We start from the raw sequence: 25,508 nt of genomic DNA, 5'->3' as shown, positions 1-25,508 counted from the left end.
AAAATGACACACTGTTCCCTTAGGTCCTTTTGTGTAAGCGATTCAGTTTCCCAAATATTTTGGGCATGCAATTTGGGTTCTTCCCAGCATTTTGCAGGCGAAATATAGATCTCTAGACTCTTACCTTATGTTACTGTTTCTCAGGTTCTTACATTTACCAACGTAAACTTACCCATCAAATACCCGATTAACTAAATGGTTGTCTCAAATGCTGCCTGCTCAGATCAGAGCTGCTGTACGTCTCCCCACCAGCCGTCCATCGCTCTCCTCCACAGCCGCCCCGCATCTTCCCTAGCTCTGGGAATGACACCACCACTCGTGCGGTTTTTCAGGCCCCAGACCCCAGGCCAATGATCCTTGATTCCTCTCACAGCTCCGCAGTGCAGCTGACCCTTGAACAGTACAGATTCAAACTGTGCGGGTGCACTTATAGGCGGATTTTTTTCAATAGTAAGTATTACAGTGCTACCCCATCCACAGATGCACAAGGGGGACAGGAGGAACCGTGTGTATGGAGGGCCAACTATAAATTAAACTCGAATTTCTGACTGCTCCACACCTCTGTGTTGTTCAAGGGTCAACTGTATTCTCATCAGCAAGTCTCACTGCCTCTGGACTTCGAATCTGAACACTTCTATCTCGACCACTCTGGTCCAAGTCTCCATGACCTCTGACCTGGATCACTGCAAAAGCCTCCAGATTGCTCGCTCTTTCCATGTTTGCCAAACTCTAATCCTAACCTATTCACACAGCAGCCAGAGAGATTCTTTGAAAATGAAAAAAAAAAAGACAAATGTGATTAGTTTTAATAAAACAACATTTAAGTAATATTGTTACTCATACTGATCATCGACACTACAGATTCAGGGATTGCATTCTTCTGAAGTATTTTCCAAATTTTCCCTTCTCCCTTCCTCCCATTCCCTGGTGCCTTTTTTGTGTGTGTGTGTGTGGTACACGGGTCTCTCACTGTCGTGGCCTCTCCCCTTGCGGAGCACAGGCTCCGGACGCGCAGGCTCAGCGGCCACGGCTCAGGGGCCCAGCCGCTCCGCGGCATGTGGGATCTTCCCAGACCGGGACACGGACCCGTCCTGCATCGGCAGGTGGACTCTCAACCACTGCACCACCAGGGAAGCCCCACATTTGTCATTTTTAAGAACGATTTTAATCATGTCTAACCCAAAGTTATGAAAAGGTAGGATTTAAAGGTCCAAGGAAGCATTTCTTCCCCAGGATTTCACGACTCAGTTCAGTCATTCCTGCCCTGCTGATAAAACCAGGGGTGGAAGAGTCATCTCTATGAAGTATTCAAGTCACTATTCATGAAGAGGCTTGATTCTGTCAATTATAATATCTTCCCCAATTCACAAAAGGATGACTTTAACTACAGGTAAATTTAAAGTTTTATTTTTAGAAGTTACACATATTTCAAAAAAGCAATTTCTTTTTATTCTAATTAATATTACCATTAATTAGAATATTAATTGAAAATATTTCCACTTACGATAGTTGAAACCCAAACTTTGTGAGGCCAAAGCAATGAATAATCTTCAACTCAACAAGAGATGCCTGGATACCTGAGGATTCTACTTCCCATTCTGTATTAAGAAGCACAACATTAAAAAACTACCACAAAATTTCAGACACTGAAATTGTTTAGCGAATAAGTGTATGCATTTGGTATATTCTACTTCATTTTTTTTATTTTAAAAAGCACATGTATGTTAAAATAGTTTTGATACAAATGAATTATAAATGTACCTTTAAAAAAATCAGACTTTGTATTGTTAGTGGAGGGTGTTTAAAACATGTGGCACACATCTTCTCTCTCTGTAAATTCTCAGATTAGAAAAGCACAGTTTCTGGACTTCTCATTTACCAATGGATCTCAAGTTAAGATTAAATTAGACTCTCTCCCCTCACCAAAAACAAAATCCAGTTTTTCTCAGTAACTACAGAAGTGTCGCTGCTTTTAAAATACCGTCTTTTTCTTAAAATACTTCCTTTCAATTTCACAAATATTTATTGCTAGCAATATAGGGAATTCTTCTTGTTGGTATCCACGTCTTTCTAAAAAGGTCAGCACTAATCCTAGTATCAAACGTAGAGAATGCAAGCAGGAGTTCTACTCATGTTTTCTTTTAAAAAAAGTTCATAAATACCATTGCTTACAACAGGCTGTATTTTATCATTCTAAGGAGCACACTTTTTAACAACTCTAAAATCAGGGTGTGTCTTATAAGGGAGCTGTCCTCTGCCCCGATTTCCCCAGCCCTCTCCTCAGCCTGGTCTGCACAGTCCCTCTGGCCTGTGTCCTCTCTCGGCTCAGCCAGAGCTTGAGATGCTTTGGACTGCAAACTGCGGGACTTTACAGCAAGCAAGCAATCACGCTGCAGGTCAGGACGCACCAGTGGGTCATAACCCAGTTCCGACACAGGCTGGACACTTAGTAGGGTGGATGATGGTTAAGGGACTCAGAGAAAGGCACCGTGTCAGGACTGGCAGTGCTTTAGTAAAGCTCCGAGAACGTGCCTTAACAGAGAGCATCTTAAATGTGATGAAACACAATAATTAAAACTACCGTCCCAACCTGCAATTGTATCTCTAGGGTTAAAAATGACCTGTGCAGGGATTGTGACCAAAGTTCCTACGGTCCTGTGTAGGTCCCTCCTCATTAATAAGCACAAAACAGACAATGAATCTATTGTAAACTGGTCCCTGTTCACAGCCCGCCTGGGTGCTGCCCCACCCCCTGCAATGAGAATAATGTAATATTCTGGAAAAGCAAAACTAAATATAACCGGGTGATCAAATCTTTAATTCTTACAAAATACTATAGAAATGAACCCAAACTAAACAGATATGTACATGTACATATGTACAAAATTTTAAACTTCTGAAAAAGAATCTATAAAAGTAGATGGTTAAAATGAAAAACAAACAAACTTAAAAAGATTTAAAACCAGTACTATGAAGTTGATTTTCTCAAAGCAAAGTAATTATAATTTTAAATTGCGGGCTGTGGCCGGTCTTCTAGGCTTATCGTGTCAGATACATAAGTGAGTCTCCGCCGCAGAATGTCTTTAGTTTCATTTTATTTCCCATAGTCCCGGGCGTCTCCCCTTACACGTCTTTCAACATGCGGGTGTGGCACAGTCAGCCACAGTAAATCAACCCCGGTCTTCTTCTTCTCCTTGAGACACAGGTCGGAAAGGCAACGTAGTTTGTCCTCTTTCAGGGTCAGACATTCGAAGAATTCTAATCAGTTTACTTGCTGGAAGTGAACTAGAGGAGGCAAAATTAATGATTCCAACTTCCAAGAAAATTTTTTCATAAAAAAAAAAATTCTAATACTACCTCATGAAAATATAAGTCTAAATGGATGCTAATGGGGGGGTATGTCTGATATCTGGAATTCTAGGAGAAATATAACTTGCAATAGGGAAATAAATTTTCACTTTTAAAAATTAACTTCCTGCTAAATGCCATGGGTTTTCAGTTTGGAAGAAAAAGGAAATGAAGGAGATTTATGTATCAACTATCTCTAACTCTTATTCTTCTTGTCTAGTCAGGAAGGAGTCACCTGAATATTTCCAGTCATAAACTTGAGTACCCATACGATCGAGTGACCACTTTAGAGAAAGAATATCAACTTTTAAGTGACACAGAGCCTGACGCTATGGAGGTACCTAATAAATGCTGACTGACAGCAGAGCAGCGTTCTCCATTTAGGAAGACTGCTACTTTTCAGTTAACAGGAAAAGAATCAAGACTAGGGAAATCATGAATCGCTTCTCCAGTCGAAGCAGAATTACTAAAATTACTTTATATTAGTTGGGTCATGATAACCACAGAAGAGCAGATTCAAAAATAGAAATATTAACAAGTCAATAATCATATTCAGTTAAATTGCCTCTGTTAATGGGAGATAACACAAACAAAATTGTAAATATCTAATACGGGAAAACTACATTCGATCTCTGGAACTAGATTAGGGGTTAATTTTTCTTTTGACTGGTCATTTGCATTTTAAAATTGAGAATATAAAAGATTTCTCACCCCTTTTTATATACTTGATATATATATATATATATATATATATATATAATTCATAGAAGAGTTTTAAAAAGTTACCTCATGCTTTGAGGGGTAAGCAGGATGAACTGTCTGAAGCGCTGGGAATCTGCCATCTTGAGTATCATATCCATCGCAATTCTCCGGTTAACCATATCCTGGAGAACAGAGGCAGAAGTCAGAGTTGCTGCTGTGTCAATCATGTTCCTGTGAAAGGAGCATTCTACTGGTTGTTATGAACCCCTGGATTTTTATCCAAGGATCATCCATTATCTTATCTATGATGCCAAGCAATTCATACATACTGTGAGAGATAGTATCTAAAATTATTAGGGGAAAATAACTGAATAACATGTATCTTCCAGGAATTCCTATAGTCAGAGTATAGCCCCTTGCCTCAAATATACTTAACAATTAAAATAATCAGAAAATAGTCAAAAGATACAACTAGATGTTGCAGAGTGAATCTAATTTCTACAGTAATATTCAATTACTCAGGAGAACAGGATCAAAGGTGACCAGATTCAAACTTACTAAGTCTCTCAAGTTTTCCCTCAATGAATAAGGTGTTCTAAAAACTCTGTCCCATCACCTTCTACAATTTGTACAATGTGAGTCAATTTGAATTTACAGACTAATTTCTCAACTGAATCTTTAAAATAAGTTAAACAGCACATCCACGTATAGGGAAAAAATGCTTGGTTATAACAGGTTTTGACTACAGGAATTAAACTGTGTGCTTCCATTTTCTGAGTTAAATAACAGAAAAAACAAAAATCCAAGTACCTCACTCCTCCCTTGAAAACTCCTGAAATTTGAAAACACAGACAAATGAAACCGCATGTGGCCGTACCCGTATGGCGTGGCGGTTTAGAAACTGGGCTCTGGAGACAGACAGGGGCCCTGCACCCCAGCTACACTGCTCAGTGGCTCTTACTCTATAAATTCTTCCATCAGGCATATCCCTAAAGTCATCTAACTTAACGTTAACAGAAGTGACCGGAGCTTGCCCAAAGTGAAAACTGTCCTTTCAAAACAATGCCTTGGGGAAGCCCATCATTTAATAGCAAAGCTGCCCAGTGCACCAAGAAATATTTATTCATTTCCACTGGATTGGTTCTCAGAACTTGGGTACATTTTTCTGAATAAGTTCAATGAGGCAAAATGTCATTCTGACTAAGAACCTGTAAGTTTCTGAAAGAGAAAGAAAGTGTTCAGAATTAAATTTGACTTATAAGATGGGTGATAAGTCTACATAATAGCATTTTGGACAAAAATATTATATGGAAAGAGCAATCATCTTCTACGATTTGTGAATCAGCTTTGAAGCCAAGTCTCAGAGGAATTTCTAACTAATCTTCAGCAGTTACAGCATAGAAAAAAAAAAAAACACTGAAGGATTATATAGCACTTACAAATATGAATTCTGATTCGTAAATAAGCATTTTCTAAATCCTAATTATGGGCTAGGCATTAGGAGTTAGAAATATGATTAAGACAGAGTTGACAACTTCAAAACTGAAAATTTGGTGGGTGATTCAGACATGAAAATAGGGGATTGCAATAGAATGCAAAATATAGAAATATAATATATATAATAATAAAATGTGTATGATATATAATATTAGATGCTATAAAATATAAAAATAATATAATTGCACGAGTGGATGTCAGGTGGTGCTGAGGGAGCTCTGAGAAGTCCCTAATCCTGCCTGGCAGGGTGGTGGTCATGGAGGCTACGTAAAGGGGACATCTGAACCGAGTCCTGAAAGGTGAGTAGGAGTGCGACATACAACGAAGAAGGGCACAACAGGCAGAGGCACAGAGTCTGGAAAATCACAAACAGCTCAGTCCAGCTGAAAAAGTCAGCAGCTACCGTATCATGAAGGGTTTCAAAGTCACCCTTTGGAATTAAACCAAAGATTTTCAAGCAAGTGAGTGACTACAGTTAGATTTATTTTAGAACTATAAACCTGGCAAGACAGTGAAGGAGGAACTGCGAAGGGGCAGGATTAAAGTCTGAGAGTGTGGACAGGAAGTGATGACAACACATGAGAGGCGAGGACAGGAGAGGTAACAGGAAGGAGCAGAGGGCGGGGACCAGGGAGATGCTTGAAAAGAGAAGAGACAGGGGTCAGACTTCATGTGTAACGAGGAAAGAAGAATCACAGATAAATCACTGGTTTTGCAGTTAGGTGTTGGGTTGGAAATGGCAATTTGCAACTAATCAAGGAAAAGAATTCAGGAAAAGGAAGGCTTGGAGGAGAAAAATTCAGACTCAGACACGCTGAGTTTGAGATGTGGGTTGTTCACTAGATGAGGTCTCACAGGTAGTCGAGCACACGGGTCCAGAGAACAAGAGAGATGTCAGAATGAGATGCTTAGCTTTGGGAGGGATCCAAACGTAGACAGCAGCCTGTGGGACTGTGTGTGTCTGTGTGTGTGGGGGCTGGGGGTAGGTAGAACATGATATCCAGGAAAATTAACACCACTATGAAAAACAAAGAAGACCTCAAACATTTAAGGGCACCCGAATTAGGGGAGGCAGACTGGCGCACGGAGAACGAAGAGGAGGTAAGAAGACACAGTTTAAGAGATGGAAGGTCAGTCTGCGGTGCCACATACTTCACCGAATTAAAGTTCTTATGATTTTTGCTAAACAAGCTTTGCTGGAGTATATTGTCGTCTAAACCCAGATTACGGTAGATTTAGTAAAGAAGGAGGCATGAAGCAGTAAGGAGAATGCTTCACAGCTGCTTTGGGAGGCCCTATTGTGCACCCGCACCATAGTGAGCACATTACAGATAGGACCTCACCTTACAAGGTAGGAAAGGTTAATAATCTATTCTATAGATGAAGAAACTGAGGCCCAAAGAGGATAGATATCTTGCCCAAAGTCAGCTGGGGAACTGGTGACAGAGGTAGGTCTCAATCTTCGGTTTTTTAACTTCGAAGTCCAGTGTCCTCGCTCCCTCCTGTTACACACACTGCTGTTTTGAAAAGTGTGGCTGTGCAGGAAGGGAGAGAACAGTGGCGAGAGTCAGGGAAAGCAAATGTGGGGAACTGTTTATAATTATGTGTAAAAATGGAAGATGGAAGCAAACTGGGGAAAAGGCTGCAAATCCAGGACAGGGTCCCTGCCAGTGTGGTATGTCAGCAAGGGAGAGAAATGGAATTCTTTGGTTCTTCTCTTATCACTTATCACAGACAAAACTATCAGAGCAGGATCTTTTCTGTTATGGGTAAAACTAAGAATGAATTGCTTCCTTTCAAAATATACATTTCAAACAACCAAAAAATTAGAGAATTTAAAAGTCAACACTACCATGTAGACATCAAACTCATCCAGGCATCTGAAAGGAGATTCAGCAATGGACCACAGAGAAAGAATGAAGCAAACTGTGGAAAAAGAACGTTCACCGCCAGATAAGGCCCTCATGTCACTGAAAGCGGCTTTGTTTCCCTCTCCAGGCTGAACCTTGAATGAGTTGAAAAAAACAAAGTATAGGAAAAAAACAGATTAATTTCTTTACAAAAAAGATTGGCTACCATTAGAAAGGATGAGTTTATAGTAAAAAAGAAGATTAAAAAAATCATTTAGTGACTTGGAAACGACAACTATTCTATTCAAAATATTTTAGAGTAAAACAGTGAGCTGTGTAACGGTGGTTTCTGTTTTATTGTGAGAGAATCAAACTGAAAACAGTTTCTCGTCATAACCAGATCTCACATACCAAAAGTCCAAAGGCTTAATAATAAAAGTACCAACGTTAGTCCAGTTTCATTTTTTGCATGTAGATATCCAGTTTTCCCAACACGATTTATCAGAGACTATCCTTTCCCCATTGTATATTCTTGGCTCCTTTGTCAAATATTAGTTGGCCAGATATGCCTGGGTTTATTTCTGGGCTCTCTATTCTGTTCCATTGGTCTATGTGTCTATTTTTATGCCAATAGCATACTGTTTTGATTGCTATAGCTTTGCAACATAGCTTCAAATCAGGAAATGTGATGCCTCCAGCTTGTTCTTTTTTCTCAAGATTGCTTTAGCTATTAGGGGTCTTTTGTGGTTCCATACAAATTTTAGAATTGTTTTTTCTTTTTGTGAACAATGCCTTTGGAATCTCGATAGCGATTGCACTGAATCTATAGATAGCGTTGGATAGTATGGACATTTTAACAATATTAATTCTTCTGATTCATGTACAAGGGTTATCTTTCCATTTATTTGTCTTTTCTTCAATTTCTTTCATCAATGTCTTAATAGTTTTCAGTGTATAGATCTTTCACTTCCTTGGTTAAATTTCCTATGTATTTTATTGTTTTTGATGCTATTGTAAATGGGATTGTTTTCTTTATTTCTTTTTGTCAAACATTTTAAGTGCCAAGTTAATCTTTTGTTACTTGAATTCTAGTGACATCTAGTGGTTAAACTGCTTTCAAAGTAATTACTGAGTGTCAAAAGGACACAGGACCAACTTAAAGAGGCTCACACTGGCCAAAGAGTAACAGCAGCAATCAACTGAAATACATAACTCTCTTTTAAAAGTTTCTCTTAGTAAGTGTTCATGGGAACAATATAAAAGTAATTAGGGAGATAACATTTTCATATAATTTCCTAAGAAGACATTATATGTAACGTTTGAAGGAACTCGATTTCATTTTAAGAGAATTCCAGATATACATATATGCGCTCAAGTTGAAAAAACAGAGCACCAACCAGTTTTATCATATGTGTTTTAACAGATATACAGCTTCACGTATTTTCCAAAACACTATTTGAAAAATTATTTGGTTCTCAAGTGAGCATTCACTTGTATTTTAATCTTCTAAGGGTTATAAAACATTCGGAATTTAAACATACACTGAAATTTTATATTTACCATCTGAAGTCTGAATTCTCTATGAAAATCCAAACACAAAAGCAACATTAACATAAGCAGTAAAAAGCCAAGCAAAACCACACACACACACACACACACACACACACACACACCAGAACAGTAAGAACTAAGAAACAGGATGCAGTCTTTTGCTCCCAAACTGCATCTTGTATCATTCTAATGAATTAAGCCCCAGATAAATTACGGAGATCTAAATTTTATCCCTGGCCTATTAGTAAACCTATCATGGGACTTCTGCCTCAGTTTTCTTATTTGTAAAATGAAGACTAGAAAACTTGAAGATTCTTAAAGCAATAATATTCTGTTGAATAACAGGGATGATAATGTCAGAAAATCTAGTTTCAGTTGTCTTGAACAGCTATGGCTCTGGGGATAAATTATCCGAACACCTAATATTTTCTTTTACTAGAGTATAATTTTTACTAGAGTATAATTTATATACAGTAAAGAACACAAAGCTTAAGTGTTTAGCTCAAATAATTCTGACATATACGTACACATATACACACACACCTGGGTAACCACTACTCAGATCAAGACAGGACATTTCTAGCATCTCAGCAGATTCCCTGTGTCCTCTCCCGTCAACTACCAACCCCTAAAAGGTAACCACTATTTTGACTTTAATTACTGTAGATAAATTTTACTGGTTTTTGAAGAGTTCTGAAAAGTGGAATTGCTTTAATAGACCCTGCAAGACAGGTTTCTAAATTAGTTCTACCAAATTATACTCCCACTAGCAAGGTATAAGCGTTCTAAGTCCACAACCTCACCCACACAAGGTATTATCAATCTTGTTCATTTTAGTCACAATAATAGGAGTGGGATAGTAACTTATTATGGTATAAACTTGTATTTCTCTGATGACTAGCGATACTGAGCACTTTTTCATGTGCTTATTCACCACTTGGCGAATTAATGACTTTTAACCATTTTTAAATGTATTGTCATTCTTTTTCTCTATTACTATTATTCTTAAAAATTTTTAGATGGGCTCTTAGTTGCATATCTGTATGGCAAATTATTACTTATTCTAAGTATTAAAATGGAAGTATAAAATTTATGGCAACTAAGAATAGTATACAAATATTTGAAAAGTTTGACCCAATCATTTAGAGTGAGTAGCTGCTTTTGACCTCCTGACTCACTTTTTTTTCTTGCGGTATGCGGGCCCCTCACTGTTGTGGCCTCTCCCGTTGCAGAGCACAGGCTCAAGATACGCAGGCTCAGCGGCCATGGCTCACGGGCCCAGCTGCTCCGCGGCATGTGGGATCCTCCCAGACCGGGGCACGAACCCGTGTCCCCTGCATTAGCAGATGGACTCTCAACCACTGCGCCACCAGGGAAGCCCCTGACTACACTATTTTTAATGCTATATCCCACACTCCTCCTTTAATGCATGTGACTGTGATAGAATCCAGACACACAGACTCCATAATTTGAAAGTGGTGGCTTCCTTTATACAAAAGAGGCTAGATCTAGGGATACCTTCCAAAATAAGTAGCACAAAGACAATTACATGGGGTCAAACATTCTTTGAGTAATTCTCTTCTGGCTTCCTATAGTGGGGCCAGAGAATACACTTTCTATAATGTCCCATGTAATTTAAAATGCTACATGAATTTTAAAAAGGAACCAGTGGAGTTTAAAGAGAAGGTAAATATTTATCACTGAAAATAAAATTCCTAATTATCACCATAAGAAAATAATGTGGCTGTCTGGGGGAAAAAATAAAAAGCTAAAGTAATGGCTTTAGTCAGTAAAATCAATTTAATTTTCAACACTTTGGCAAAAACTATCTTTAACTTCAAAGTAAGTTATTTTGTTTTCCAATGACAACAGATCAAAATATCATCAAAAGAAATGAAGCAGCTAATTCTCTTAATGACTAACACGCAAAGAGTTAAGATACTTACAGATATAGTAAGAGTTTCATTCTTGTGGTCAAAATTCATTTTTCCACAATAGGCCCGCTGAGATAGTAAGTTGTCAAAGTACAATTTGCATCGTAAAGTCAAACACCTTGAAAAAAGAAATTGGGCATATTAAAAAGATTACAGAGATACAAAACTGTATATTCAGCATGATCTTCACACCAGCATGTAAGGCCAGATGAAAGTATGCCAAGATGTTAACACTGGTGCCCATTTAATAGGTAAAATTTTAGATGATTTTTGCCTGTGTCTTTATATTTCGTTCATGTCTCCACATTTTTACCACTTCATTTCCTTTTATAATAAACAAACATCTATAAAATGAATAAAGATGTCATCCCACATATAATGAAACCCATTATATTACAGTCAGTCCATATGAATGTATCAATCATTCAACTAATTTATATATCACCCTAATACAGAAGACATGAATCTTGTCCTTGAAAGGATTAAACTCTAGTAGTGTTAAGATAATGGGAAACTGCCTATTCATTTGCCTGTCTCCTCCTAACTTTACAGTAGCAAAAAGGGCAAAGGCAATCTCTTAATCATGTTGTACCTGTAATACCTTACGCACTGTCTAGCACAACGTGAAATTCACTTATTTGTCATATGGCATTCTGCTGTAAGGAAGAGCTTTCCCTTCTTCCTCATTTATTTACTTACCACCTTTCTGTTTATAAGGACGCAGTCACAGATTCTTATTTTATTCACTGGGTTGTCATCCATTACTGTTCTTATTTATTCTGGTCTTCAACTTGTCCCAGCTTTTGCCAGTGGAGCCCCTTCAAGCTGCCTATGTCCTTTTATCATGACTCCACATTTTGGGGGGGCACTTCCTTACTTTCTGGCATAGCAAGAGGCTCATCTATACCTTCCCTGCTCTGCTCCGGTATCATCAGCCATTTCTCAAAGGAGCCTTGGTTCCTTTTGTTGCGGAATGGTATTCAGAATATAAGATCTAGGTGACAGGTGACTGGCTATTTTTCTTGACATCTTTGCTCCTTAATGAGTCTAAGGCTCCTTTCTTCAGAATAACTATCGTTTTATTCTTTTCCCTCCCAATTCCCTTCCTAAACTGTATTAAATCTCCACATTCGAAAATACTGATAGTCTGAGTTTTCTTTTGCTGCCACAACTATTGCTAGCTGGTTTTCAGAATTTTCTGTTAACTTTTCTTTCTTTCAATACTGATACGTATTCTTCAATTGCTTCCACTCATGGGATGACTAAAAGAGACTGTCCTCATAAAATGGCAAGGTTCTCCAGTGTAAAGAGATAAACAATTTAAAAAATTTGACCATTTTTATTGTCCTCCCAAGATTGGATAAACAATATAAAACATGTCAGTGGTGAAGAAACATATCAAGATAGAAAACTAAATAAGACCAATACCTTTACAGAAAATATTCTAAAATTTTCTGAATAACAATATGAAAACGAACCCTACTGCTTCTGGAAAAGACACAGTAATAGGCATTAGATTTACTCTTCTGCGTGAAACAACTAGAAAACTGGACAAAGTCTATGAAACAAGAGTTTTTGGACTCTGGACATCAGACATCGCAGACAGTTCCAGTCAAAAGAATCTCTGAAAGATGGGAAACAAACAAATTGAGCCCTGTGAACGCCCCCAGTTACTTTTATGTTGAGAGTAAAGGGGAGTGGAAACCCAAGCAGAGTCCAGAAGTCTTCCTGTTTAGGGGTCTGGGGCGGTCAAGGCACCTCCGGTTCACGAAGCAGCACAGAGAGAGCTCCAGAGGACCACAGAGGCGGGAGGGAGAGCCTCAGGCTGAGCACCGTTCTCCTCAGTGTCCGTGAGAGGATACTGCCCGAGGCTGGTGAGAGGAACACCCAACAGAACCAGAAACAACCCCCGAGGTCACCCAGAGCCAGGAATAGTTCATATTCCCAAAGGCGTGAGTGGAATAACCTCACAACATATCAACAGAGGACCCAGAAGAACCCAGCTGCACAGGTAGGAAAAAAATCAGTCCTTCACCAAAGCCTGCTCTGGTCCCACCTAACAAAACTGCAAGGCAGCCTCAAAAGGATAAAAGTAAAAACTCTTTAAGTCAAGTCCTAATAACATGCATATAAAACTGAAATACACATTTCAAGAACTAAGCTATAGTTCAGTTAAGGAATATGGTCAAACATGCAAAGCCCGTTTCTCATTATGGCTTTATTTGAATTTCCCCATACGTACTAGAGCTAAATTTAAAAAAAAATTCTATAGTCTTAAGATTATAATTTTTGGTATAAGTAGTTAAAACGCATGTTACTGAGGGAATGTCATGGGGAAAATAGAGGTTAGGTGGAAAGACTAGGGCTGCCTTGGATCCAAGTATATCAAAGGGCAACCCTACCCTATAAACTGTCCTTTATTTCTGTTGCTTGTGATTTTAGCTGAGGTTAACTTATCTCTGTCAATCTGAACATTTCTGGGTATATTAATGACGTCCAGTTTTGCTGATCCTGTATTCATTCATTCAACCAACATATATCAAGTTTCTACTATATTTCAGGCACAGCGGTAGGTACTGGGGATACAGCAGCAAACAAAACATAGATTCTGCATCCATTCTAGTAGATCATGGTAATCAACTGAGAAACTGCCTTAACACGTCCCATCAAAACTCGTATGCCTTAAGAACATGCAATGTCCAACAGTGAAACAGTCTGTTAACAGAACCAACGAGCTTCCAAATGACCCATTTGAGCATAGACTGAACAGCCATCTATGAGTTATCCAGTAAAGCATATCTAATGCAGTTTAAGTTTAAAAAGCTCACTATAAAAGTCCCTTCAAATCCAGGATCCCAAGCACTACCACCATTTCTCTTCTGAATAAATCATGCAAGTGCTTTTAATTTATTATTTATAAGCGAGAATGTGAAAACGAAGAAAAAACAAACATGTACAATATGTGGGAATATTTTTTAATACACTTACCTTCTAAATTGTTGATACGTTTTATATCTATGGGTCATTATTTCTTCCAGTAATTTAATAAACCTTTTTAAAGTCCTTACTTTGTTATCCAGATCAAGATAGGTTTCTCTTGCTTCTTGATATTGCCTATTTTATGGAAAAAATGTTAAGTAAATAAATGCCATTCAATGAAACATAAAGTAAAATCTCAAATATATTTAATAGGAAGAACAGGGAGTGCAGGGAGCTCTGAGAGGGCCCAGCAGGATGAAAACACATACTCATATCATCTTGCCTTTGCATACAGAAACACTGAAAGCATATTTATAAATTAATTTAATAAAATAAAATAAAAGTGAAAAAATTCATTGTCTGCCCTTTCACATTATATTTTTAAAACATGTAAGGTACTACCTATTTTAAAGAAAAACTTGTTACTATTTTTGTTTCTTTCCCTTTTTCCCCAAAGTTTGTGAAAACAGAATTGAGATCACTCCTGTTCCCTGCCTTTTTTAATATGAAAAATTCTTCATAAAGTTTAATAGCTATAATTTTCTACTGTAATTCAATCATTATCATCCAGTTATACAAGATTTCTAATTTTTTAGTGTTATACAAACTACTATGTATAAAATAAATAAGTTACAGGAATATATTGTACAGCACAGGGAATATAGCCAATATTTTATAATAACTATAAAGGGACTACAATCTGTAAAAATTCTGAATCACCATGTTGTACACCTGAAATATAATATTGTAAATCAACCATATCTCAACTAAAAAAAATACTAATGCTGCACTAAACATCCAAGTACAAATTGTTTTTTTCATTTTGGATTATAACAACAAAATTACTTGACCAAATTGAAATTTTTAAAGGCGTTTAACATAAACTACCTTAAAACTTTTCAGAAAGACTAATAACAATAACATCTAACATATTATGTATCCTATACATTGTTTATTATGGGTTATCTCATTTAATCTTCATTACAACTCTATAAGGTAAGTACTATAATTATACCCATTTTATAGATGAGAAATTTGAGGTTCAGAGCGATTAGATAACTTTCCAAAGTCAGTTTAGTAGGTAACAGAATTGCAATTCAAACTGAGGTACTCTTGCTTCAGAACCCGTGCTCTAATTAAACTAGAGCTTCCATTTTCACAAGTAATATAAAAACATCCATTTCACTGAAATCTCACTGACATGAAATATGTGTTCTTTTCATCTTGATATATATGAAAATGGATTCTAATTGTTTTGCTTTGTATTTCTTTGATTACTTCTGAAGCTGAATATCCTCATGTCTATATGAATCTTACAGGTATAAAAATGGCAACTATGTTAAAATGTCATTCTGTAATGAGTTCTGTAATAATTCCGAAGGAAAAATGTTTATTATTAATAATACATGTACGAAAGGCTAGTTTAGCTATAACTATATGCCATAGCAACACTTTACCCAAACTTAAGATTTATATATAAATGTTATTTTTTGTCTCACTATTATATATCTATGGATAATATCATAAAGTAGAAAAGCGAGCAATCACTTACCTCATTATTTCCTCTCGATCTCCATGACTAGCATGTTCTGCCTGTATCTTTTGTCTTAATCGATTAATTTCTTTGTCTAGAATTGACGCAGATTTTTTTACTTCTATCCGCTCTGGGCAGATTTGTCTTGCTTGTGACATTTTCTCCTAAGATAACAGATGGTTAACTTTAAAACTCTTCTTTGATATAACAATTCACTGTACTACTTGTGCCAAAGTATGCAAAATAGAATTCTGAATTTATGTTTAAGAAATGTATCTTAATTACATTTAATATCATTATTGTTCTAAGCTTTATATTGAGAATACGGTCCAGAGTTGTCATAATCTTCAAGAGAAAATTACATTGGTGTACACACTTTAATAATTTGTAAGAGCTCCATAACTTCCTAGTGAAACAAATTTCAAGTAGCAGTTATGAAAGGTTTGGCATCCAGGGTGCTGAGGTCAGACATAGCATTCTGTGTGTTTTAGGATGGATTCTGAACATCAAGTAGTACTGAAAACACAAAGACCCTCGTGTTTGTAACATATCAAACATAGTATTTATATTCATGACCTTTGTAGTACAGTAAGTTTTAAACAAGTAGGGAAATGAATTACAGAGTTTAAATCATTTTCCTAAGACATGTAAAAGCAAAGCTGGAATTCATCTCTTTTAGGTTAAACCACGGTTGCCCTCAACTTACTCTCCTCTAAAAACAGGGCTGCTGCTTTCAGTTGTCAACAAACGTTATCTAGTAAGTGGGAGCTGAACTGCAACCCAGCTCACACCCAAGTTACTCAGAGGCAGGGGAGCATTTTTCTGACATAAAGCTGTATGCACTTGCCAACCTGGGCATTTAAGGAACTATTTCAGTGGAGGGCATGCCATTTTCCAAATCACTCAGTGACACTACACGGGGCCGTGGCAGTGCTGCCTAAAGTCCTCTTCATGTTGATCTAAGAAGTCCCCACACTGAGAGTCCCTCAGTCTTTTCCTCTGTTGATTCACTGAAACAGCTGTTACTTCATACAAAACAGATAGTCATCGGACAACATGTCTATGTTTGGAAAACATGACATTAGGAAAACACACTTTAATAATCATGACTAAGGGTGTAAACAAAATATTAAAAAAAATGATGGATAACCTCTAGTTCTTTTTCTTTCATATCTAATTCTCGTTTCTTTTTATTTAAAGTATCCAAGTGTTCTTTTTGCTTGTCTTCATAATGCCGTTTTCCTCGTTTTTGGTTATCCACTTCGGAATCAGCAAGGTTTAATTCATCCTGTTTAAATAAAACCAAAATAATCTATAAAGATTGCTTTAAAAAATTATCAGCATAGGTATAAACTAATTGACAACTCAATAAAGTGGACAGGATTATGCTGCTTTAAGAGGCAAGTGTTATTAAGTTCATATCCATATGTTTCTGAAGAGAAGTGAAGAGTTTCCCAAATTGAGAAGTCACATTATCAAATTAAAGTTCTTGTATGAAGTCTCCATACCTTATGGTGCGCTCAACTTTATTTTGGTAAACAAGGCAGTTTCCTGGGAAGCTACGGTAGCCTGAAAAGACTTTAAACAATGCAAGTGTTGTATATTACAGAGGTACCTGACAGAGGAAACCTGGTTTTAAAAAAAGGTGAATTGGGGTGGAGGAGGAAAAGATGTGAAGAAATTTAACACTGACTTATTTGGTCATCATTTCTGGAGGTGTAACCTCATAATTTTGAGAACAAAATATAATTGTAAAGAAGCTATCCCAAGTTCACTTTAAAGGGAAAGAGTAGTAAACTATAAGGTAAAGATGCATATTGGAACGCACAGCAACCACTGGGAAAAGAAACAAAAAAAACAAAAATTGTAGCTAAACAAACTAGTAGAGGAAATTTTAAAAAGGAACACTAAAAATTACTTGGCTAATCCCAAAAGAAAGAAATAAAGAGAAGAAATACAAACAAGAACAAATAACAGCTAACCATTACTTTTAAGACGAAATATCAACGCGGGCCTCTCACTGCTGTGGCCTCTCCCGTTGCAGAGCACAGGCTCCAGACGCGCAGGCTCAGCGGCCATGGCTCACGGGCCCAGCCGCTCCACGGTATGGGGGACCTTCCCGGACCGGGGCACGAAGCTGTGTCCCCTGCATCGGCAGGTGGACTCTCAACCACTGCGCCACCAGGGAAGCCCAAAAGATGATTTATTAAAAGTGCTATATTTAAAATAATATAGATGAAAGAGAAGATCAAGAGCTCTGGAAAAATCCATCACTCAACTCTTCTAATTACTCAAAATACAGCTCTAATCACCGTAAAGATGCCAACGCTGAAGACACATGAGAAAGGTTAAAAAAATTAATTCATGAAATGTAAATGGAAACAAAGCAGTATTTCTAAATGTTAAATATATCACTTTGTACCTGTGATTTTGTGTTCATGTATAATTAAATTAGTAGACCTAATGTCAAGTACACATTTTGATTATTTTGCCTAATAATTTCATATATGAATGGCGACTAAAATACATTTTCCTTTGTTACTGGATTTTTCCCTTGTTATGGGCATCTGCCTTCTATTTGAGTACATGCAGTAAACAAATGTCTTTAAAGGAGGCATAGCCTGGTGAAAAGAAGATGATATATATATATACACATAGCAACCAATTGCGGCAGCTTTCTCAAATACTGATATACAGATTGACTTCTTTATCATCAATTTGGATGTTTTAAAAAACATACAGATTTCCAAACTCCACCTTTGGAGATTCTGTTTTCGTAGGTTGAGAATCCCTGAATCTCAATTTTTAAAATGGCTCTTGATTTAATAACCACCAAATTAAATTTTAGTCGGTCTGTTTTTTGAGCCTAGTACTGGACATACATGCTGTGATGATCATGTTCACCCTCAAGAATCACAGTTATAAGGAAAAAGAAACGAACGCAAACCAAAACAACAGCATCAAGGAAGACAGAATATTTGGAGATATCCCAAAAAGAAAAAGAACATGTGAAGTATCTAAAAATTGCAAGTATTTACCTCATATAAAAGAATAGATTTAGGCTATTTGCTGACATAAGAATACAATTTACTGCATCTTGCTCGTACTGCTAAAAATAACTATCACTCAAGGTAGACACTTAATAATATACAGCTTTTATAGCAGAGTTCTATTAAAAATAAAAACATTGTTATATGGAGTACGGAGATACTCTGTTCCTTTACTTTGAGGAGAATAAAAGAAAATGGGTGCAATGTATATAGTAGGAGATACTACAGTTAGAAATTGCAATACCTCATGAAACAGAATGGTTAAACACTAATTTTTCTAATCATTTTTGGTAGAAACTTTCAAAATAAATATGTCCACGTTTGCTTTAGGGAACCAAATCAGCTTTCTAGAGCCAAAGGGGTCAATTATATCAGGGCAGATTTGTGCTGCTTAATCTTTTCTCCTAGCAACTTTAGAAAGGGAAAGACTTGACTTATAAAATAGGATGAAAAGAATTTAATGTTCTTTTCTCCACGTTTATCATGGCTTTTGACTTGTCCTTATATATTTAATAAATTTGTATCATAGGTACCATCAAATTTAAAACTAAAAAGGAACCAAGAGAGTATTTCTTTTACTTTCATGTTGTTGATGGTGAAACAGAGACTTAGAGATATTAAAAACCAGTTAGTGACACTCATCCTGGTTTTGGGGTGAGGACTAGGTTGGATTAGATCTAAAATTAATCCTGATGTAGCCCTAAAAAGTTCAGCCTTTAAAAAGATAGGCTGAGATGCTAGAAGGGACAGAATCACTGAAAAATTTTATTCTCTTTGATGCCTAAATAACCAATTTTAGTTACCCGACAACATTGGATAAATTGCTACAGTATGTATTATAGCCACTTGCTTCATATAACTCTACATCAATTATGAGGTTTTAAAAAGCTATAGATCATTAGATCTTGGAATTTTCAAAAGCATGGTCAGCCTCAATCCCAATAAACACTTATTGTCTCTATCAGAAACTGAGAGGCCCTCCTACTCCAAAATGCAGACCATCATTTTTGATGTAGGTCATGCTCCCTGTACAAAAAATTTAATTTGTGACTAAAGCATTAAGTTTGCAGTGTAAATCAAAATAAACTGTTCAAAGGGAGAAAAATACTGAAATCTTATGCGAAGATTTCAATGACTACATATTTGAACAGAGTATTTCACTCCTCACCACTCCTATGACACAAAATGAACAAACATCCTGATAGCAAACAGATTACATTTAGAAGCTGCTAATATATCACAAAGACAGTTTCTGAGGAATTAAATTCTTTTGTTAGCCAAATATTCTTGGTCCTGTTGTTAGCTATTGGGATGGCTATTGGGATGTGATAGTGCAAAGGAAAACCCTCTTGGCTACTGGCTGACCGCATGCAGGTTTACTGAAGGACTCGTCTAGCTTTCACTTATTTGCAACCAAGGCAAAGAACTTAAGACCAAGAATTCTTACTGCCTTCTGCCCATATTTTCCACTCTTGAACTTATCTACACACTCCCAATTCCAGGAGTTGCATTAGCCTACATGTCCCTAAAAGAACAGAACACAGCTTATCCTTCATTTTTTGTTTTTAATTTTAAGCTATCTGGGACAATTCAGGTGCTAATTATTTCTTTTCCTATATTGTTTTAGCATACTTTATCATTTTGATTTTAAGTTTCCCTGCTCAATCCTTCACCCATTTAAAATTTTCTTTTATCTCATCTTTGTTTTAACTTCACTGCTCTAATTTCTGAGTTTTGAATTCTCTCTCTCCTATTCCTGACAATTTTCATACTTATTTTATTTCTTCTTATTCAATTTTCTTTTAAAAACTAATTTTGTCTTCTTTTTTATCTTGGACTTATTGTGTTTTTAATTCTAATTTCCTGTAGTAACTACTATTTGTCTTTTTCAATAGTATCCTTAATACTTTTTTCCTTCCTCAAACTTTATTATTAAAATTTTATATTCTTTTTAATCAGTAATTTATCAGTCTATTTTCCCATTTTTTATTCTTATCTCAAATAGAAAAAAGTAAACCACCTTGCATTACAATAGCAGGCAGGAATCACAGCTCTATGGAAAGCAGCTGTAGAGAGGCCACCGCAAACAGAGGAAAGTTGTTTCTGCTCGGGTCCTCCTCTGACTTCCTTTAATAAATTATGTTTTCTAAAATTGACAATGGAGACAATTACAGTAAAGTTCATATGCATGCAAATTCTTTAAAATTTTTAAAATGTCTAAATACATTTTGATTCAAAGGGGTAATTTTCCTGCAAAAAAAGGGGGTTATATCGTCAATAAACCTTTCTCCTCTTAAAACATACTATTAATTCTTCTCAATGTCCTATAAATAAAATTTGAGGTTTCGAGAATAATTGAGTTATTCATAAAAATGAGAATGATAATAAGCTACTTGACAACAAAGCTATTAAACGTGGTGAAATTTACAGAATTTAATTGGTAAATAACTTTATTTCCCTAATTTGGTTCCAAAAGTATGTGCTTTAAAAAAAAAAAAAAGGCCGATTGAATTCTAGCTGGAATATAATGCAGATATGTTAATAAATGGGAATTGGGTAGCATTTTATTTCAAGCTGGCTTTTATATCAACTAATTCTTCAACTATTGCGGAAAAGTGGGACAAGAGAACAGATAAGCACAGAAACAGTATGGACAGATAAGATGTCCTGCCTCTAGTTCTAAAAGAAGAAAAAAATCTCACAAAATAAAAAGGTAACAAAAGCTGTAACCTTCTGGGGGGTCAGAAATTTGGCAATTTATTCTCCTTAAAGGCGTGAGCAGAGTGTTTAATTCTACTTGATCTAATGACGAAAAGCTGGTTTACAGCCCGGTTTTATACAGTTACATTTACAGTTAGCCATAAATTCTGTTGAGGTAATATCTAGCCGGTATATAGTGTATATAAAACTGAAACATAAAAAATATATATAGTAGAGTAACAATAATACATACCTTAAGTGGATCTGCTAGCTCTGATAGCTGATTAATTTTCTGTTTAATTGCATCATACTTGTTTTCCGCTTCTATTTTCAGACTTTTAAAATGTTCCATATTCTCTTTTTGTTGTTCCATGTTTTTCTCAACCATTTTCATTTTGATTTTATTTTCTTGAGCTTCATCTTCCTGGCAACATTTACAGAGCATACAGAATTAATTAAAACACTTTTAAGTAATCAAATAGAAAAACAGTACAAACAATTCTAGAAGAGGAGAAACTATAGGCTACAAGTAAATCAGATTAAAGACAAATACAAAGAACAAATTATGATATTTTCATACTCTTAATGGTAAATTAGGAGGTAGAAGAAATAGGTTCAAAAATAGAAAAGGATTACATTTAGAAGACAAACTACATTGTGCTTGAGGTCATAATCAAAAGGGGTAACTTTTATTCTATCTACTCACTTTTTCTTTCAAAATATAATGTATATAAATATATATCTTATGGCAGACAATGTGTTAGATGCTGAGTAAACAAAAATAAACAAGACACAGCCCATACCTTTAAGAAATTTAGTCTATCAATAAAAGTAATGAAAGCAGAAAAACACTGAGTGGAAAACCAGATTACTAATAAAAAATGAAGACAAATTCTTATTAGAGTAAAGCTCCATTGGTGCAGGGACTTGAACTGTTTTGTTCACTGTTGTGTCCCTCAGCATTTAACATGATGCCTGGTAGAGAGGAGACAATTGGTAAAAACTGATTCATTTTAACAAGACTCTGCAATCTATCTAATTCACTACTTATGGTAACCCAGAGAGCTGAGCTGAATGTCATAAAAAGATGTCTAAGAGAAATTAAAATAGAGTAATAAATATGCGGTGAATTAAAACCATTAACTTGGAAAAAAGAAAATAATGCCAAGAGGCCAACTTCAACTGACTAAAAAATATCACTAATATTGATACTGATTAATTCTGAAAAAAACTGCTAGGTAGTTTGGTTTGAAAGGGCACTATTTACATAATAAACTCTGATAAAGTATTATTTCATGTATCAACAGAAGAAGACAAAACCAATTACAATGCATGCAAGTTACATATACAAAATATTAAGGAACTTGAAGGCCATACACCAGGTAGTTTCTACCTTATTTGTAAATGGATATAGCAATCATAAAAAGTAGCCTCAAAAAAGGATTTTTTTATAAAGCTGAGAGTAGATACTCTTAACTTAAATGACAGATTTCTCCTTTAACATTACATTTAAATTGAGGAAAAGAATCTTACCAAGGTTGCAATATCTACAGACTGGTGTTCTTCTATATTCTCAAGTTCCCGAATTTCAGAAATACTTCTTCTTATTTTCATCTTTTGAAAAACAGTATTTAGATTTTAGTAAATAGAAATAAATGAAAAATAAAAACCCTGGGCAAGGATGTATTAATCAACAAAGTTCTACTCTGCTTTATGTTACAGAAGGATTCCATAGTTAATGAAAGAGACATATTAGTATTAAATGAACCAAAGAAAAGTATGTATAAAGTCTGCCTTGATCACCATTATTGCTAATCCACTCTCATGCAAAGCAGATATAAGTACTCCACCTTAGCATTTAAAATGATGACAGTGTTGAGTCCACAGAGAAAGTACTTTCCTGAAACATCCAGTCTCAAGTTATGGAAAGATTACTCCAGTGGTTCTTAAAGTCCAATCCCACTATCTCCTGGGTGTCTCTGAGACTCTTTCAGAGGGTCCATGAAGTCAACACTATTTTCATAAAAACACTAAGGCATTATTTATTTAAAAGCCTTTTTTTTTTTTAATTTATTTTATTTTATTTATTTTTGGCTGTGTTGGGTCTTTGTTGCTGCGCTCAGGCTTCTCATTGTGGTGGCTTCTCCTGTTGCAGAGCACGGGCTCTAGGTGCGCGGGCTTCAGTAGTTGTGGCACGTGGGGTCAGTAGCTGGGGTTCGCGGGCTCTAGAGCGCAGGCTCAGTAGTTGTGGCGCACAGGCTTAGCTGCTCTCTGGCACATGGGATCTTCCCGGACCAGGGCTCAAACCCGTGTCCCCTGCATTGGCAGGAGGATTCTTAACCCCTGTGCCACCAGGGAAGCCTGGCATTACTTTTTTTTTTAAGACCAATTTTACTATGGATTTCTTACAGGTGTACAGGAGGTTTATAACTATGATGTGTAATATTGCAACAGACTGATTACAGAAGCTGATATGACAGTTCAGGTGAATTTTATTAAACCAGATGTTAGAGATTTTAAAAAATATAAAAAACGTCAATCTTTTTACTAAATCTTTTTGGTTTTGGAAAATAGTTATTTTTCATAAAAATGTTATTTATGCTAACACATAATGTACTTATTATTTTTAAATGAATTAATAAACATTCTTAAATTTTGCTTTAATTTTTAATAACATGAATACTGATAGATAAAACCCAAACAAGCAAAAGCTCTTTTAAGATTGTAAAGGGGCTTGAGGCCAAAATAGTTGAGAACTATTCGTCTAACTAAATGAATGTTAAGACCTTAAAAATAACTTGGAAATGATTAAGTTGAGAAAACAAATGATGTTTTTTTACCTTTAACTCTTTATAATGCAGTTGGCACCTTCTAAGAAGTTCTTCATTGTGTTTAATATCCTTTTCAAGGGCAGACAAATGTTGCTGAAGATTTGATATCTGGGCTTTCTTATTTTCAACCTCATTCTCCAAGTCACTTAATAGAGAAGAGAGGGTAAAAAAATACTTTAAATTTACTTCTGAATATTACAAATATTTAGATCTTTACAAAGAAAACCCTATTTTTAATAGCTTTTTTGCAAAACCTATGCAGTTAACCAGTTCTCTATTCCTACCACGTAATTCAAAACATGAAAATACAGAGATTTCAAAAAACATCTTCTAAACTGGAATTAAATTTTACTTACTTCATTAGTAAGTATTTATGATTTATCTGTGGTAGGCATTGTGCACAGTGATAGGCAGAGGTAGAAAAAAAATTAAGGCATAAAGGAATCAAACAAAAAGGCAAAACATCAGGAAATAAACCATAACATTGAAATGTGAACAGGACACTGCACTATATGTCCACAATACGACGGGAACCTAAGAGTAAGTCTGGGAGAAGTGACAACTGACTTGTGTTCTCTGAAGTTTTCACCAGATGGACCACCTAGAGAAGATGGAAAGAAATACACGAAGGCACAAAGAGGTGAAAAACAAATAAGACTGAAGGTCAGTAAAACTGAAGGTCAGCTCAACATTTCCTGTGGTGAATAAATGCTATGAATGTGTGGGGAGTGAAAGGGAAGGAGAGGAGGACAATGAAAAGAGGTGGAGGGAAAGGTCGGCAGATGCCAAAGCCATAAGGGGTCTCTATGCCAGCAGAGGCAACTGTCTTTCAGAAGTGATCTTTTCCTGTTTCACTGACTCTGTCTTCTAAAACTCTGTGCCTGGTGGAAGAGAACCACCTGTGCAATTAAGAACAACTCTTCTCTGATAAAGAGAGTACGCCAGATTTCACTAAGATGCACACTTTTCCACATTTTAACATCTCTGAATTCTGAAATCATCTTCCAGTCCATGGTTCAACTATCAATACTTTTCTTTTTTACTGGTATATAAAATAACAGAGCATCTTAAATTTGATGAACTATTAGAACCGTGCTACCTTGTGGAATTCTCAAAATTAAAAACAAAAATCAGTGATGTTAGCTGAATGAATGATAAACAAATGAGAAAAAGAAAAAGAGGAGAATAAGTGTGGTATTTCTGGTAAAAATGGAGCCAGAGGCAAAAACTGTTTCAGAGCCATCTTTCATCAACAGGAACCTGCCAGTGCTGAGTTGATGAGGGTATAGAAAAGCCTACTTCATATATTCATAGTGTGGGAGGGGGTTAGGGAATCAATTGCTCTGTAGTCATTTGACAATTGCTATTAAATGATCAACTTATATAATAATAAAATAAAATTTAAATATTTATTTTAATAAATATTAAGGCTCATTTAGTATTATTAAGTGTTAAAAATATTAGTAATTGTTTAATGTTATTAAATATTTAAAATCAAGTCATAAATTGTATGTTAATAAAACAATGAATTT

General features: G+C 35.9%; 1 protein-coding gene across 7 annotated transcripts in view; it reads right to left on the bottom strand.

Moving 5' to 3' along the window:
- Positions 1–3,078: 3,078 nt before the first annotated feature.
- The window catches only part of SMC6 (structural maintenance of chromosomes 6), a 69,754-nt gene continuing 47,324 nt past the window's right edge, over positions 3,079–25,508 (bottom strand). For 5 of the 7 annotated variants that reach the window (XM_060168707.1, XM_060168708.1, XM_060168711.1 and 2 more), the window contains 10 exons: positions 23,986–24,121; positions 22,679–22,759; positions 21,399–21,569; positions 16,546–16,683; positions 15,414–15,559; positions 13,871–13,996; positions 10,895–11,000; positions 7,400–7,552; positions 4,135–4,232; positions 3,079–3,285 (listed from right to left, as the gene is read on the bottom strand). In XM_060168707.1, coding sequence (XP_060024690.1) covers positions 3,171–3,285; positions 4,135–4,232; positions 7,400–7,552; positions 10,895–11,000; positions 13,871–13,996; positions 15,414–15,559; positions 16,546–16,683; positions 21,399–21,569; positions 22,679–22,759; positions 23,986–24,121 — 1,270 coding nt within the window. In that variant the 3' untranslated portion in view covers positions 3,079–3,170. Of the gene's footprint in view, positions 3,286–4,134; positions 4,282–7,399; positions 7,553–10,894; positions 11,001–13,870; positions 13,997–15,413; positions 15,560–16,545; positions 16,684–21,398; positions 21,570–22,678; positions 22,760–23,985; positions 24,122–25,508 lie in introns of those variants that run through there. The other 2 variants (XM_060168709.1, XM_060168710.1) reach the window with 2 other exon arrangements.

The sequence above is a fragment of the Lagenorhynchus albirostris genome, chromosome 13, assembly GCF_949774975.1.
Source record: "Lagenorhynchus albirostris chromosome 13, mLagAlb1.1, whole genome shotgun sequence".
Lineage (NCBI taxonomy): Eukaryota > Metazoa > Chordata > Mammalia > Artiodactyla > Delphinidae > Lagenorhynchus > Lagenorhynchus albirostris.
Note: the sequence above shows the minus strand (reverse complement) of the source record. Positions and strands in the feature narration are given on the sequence as shown.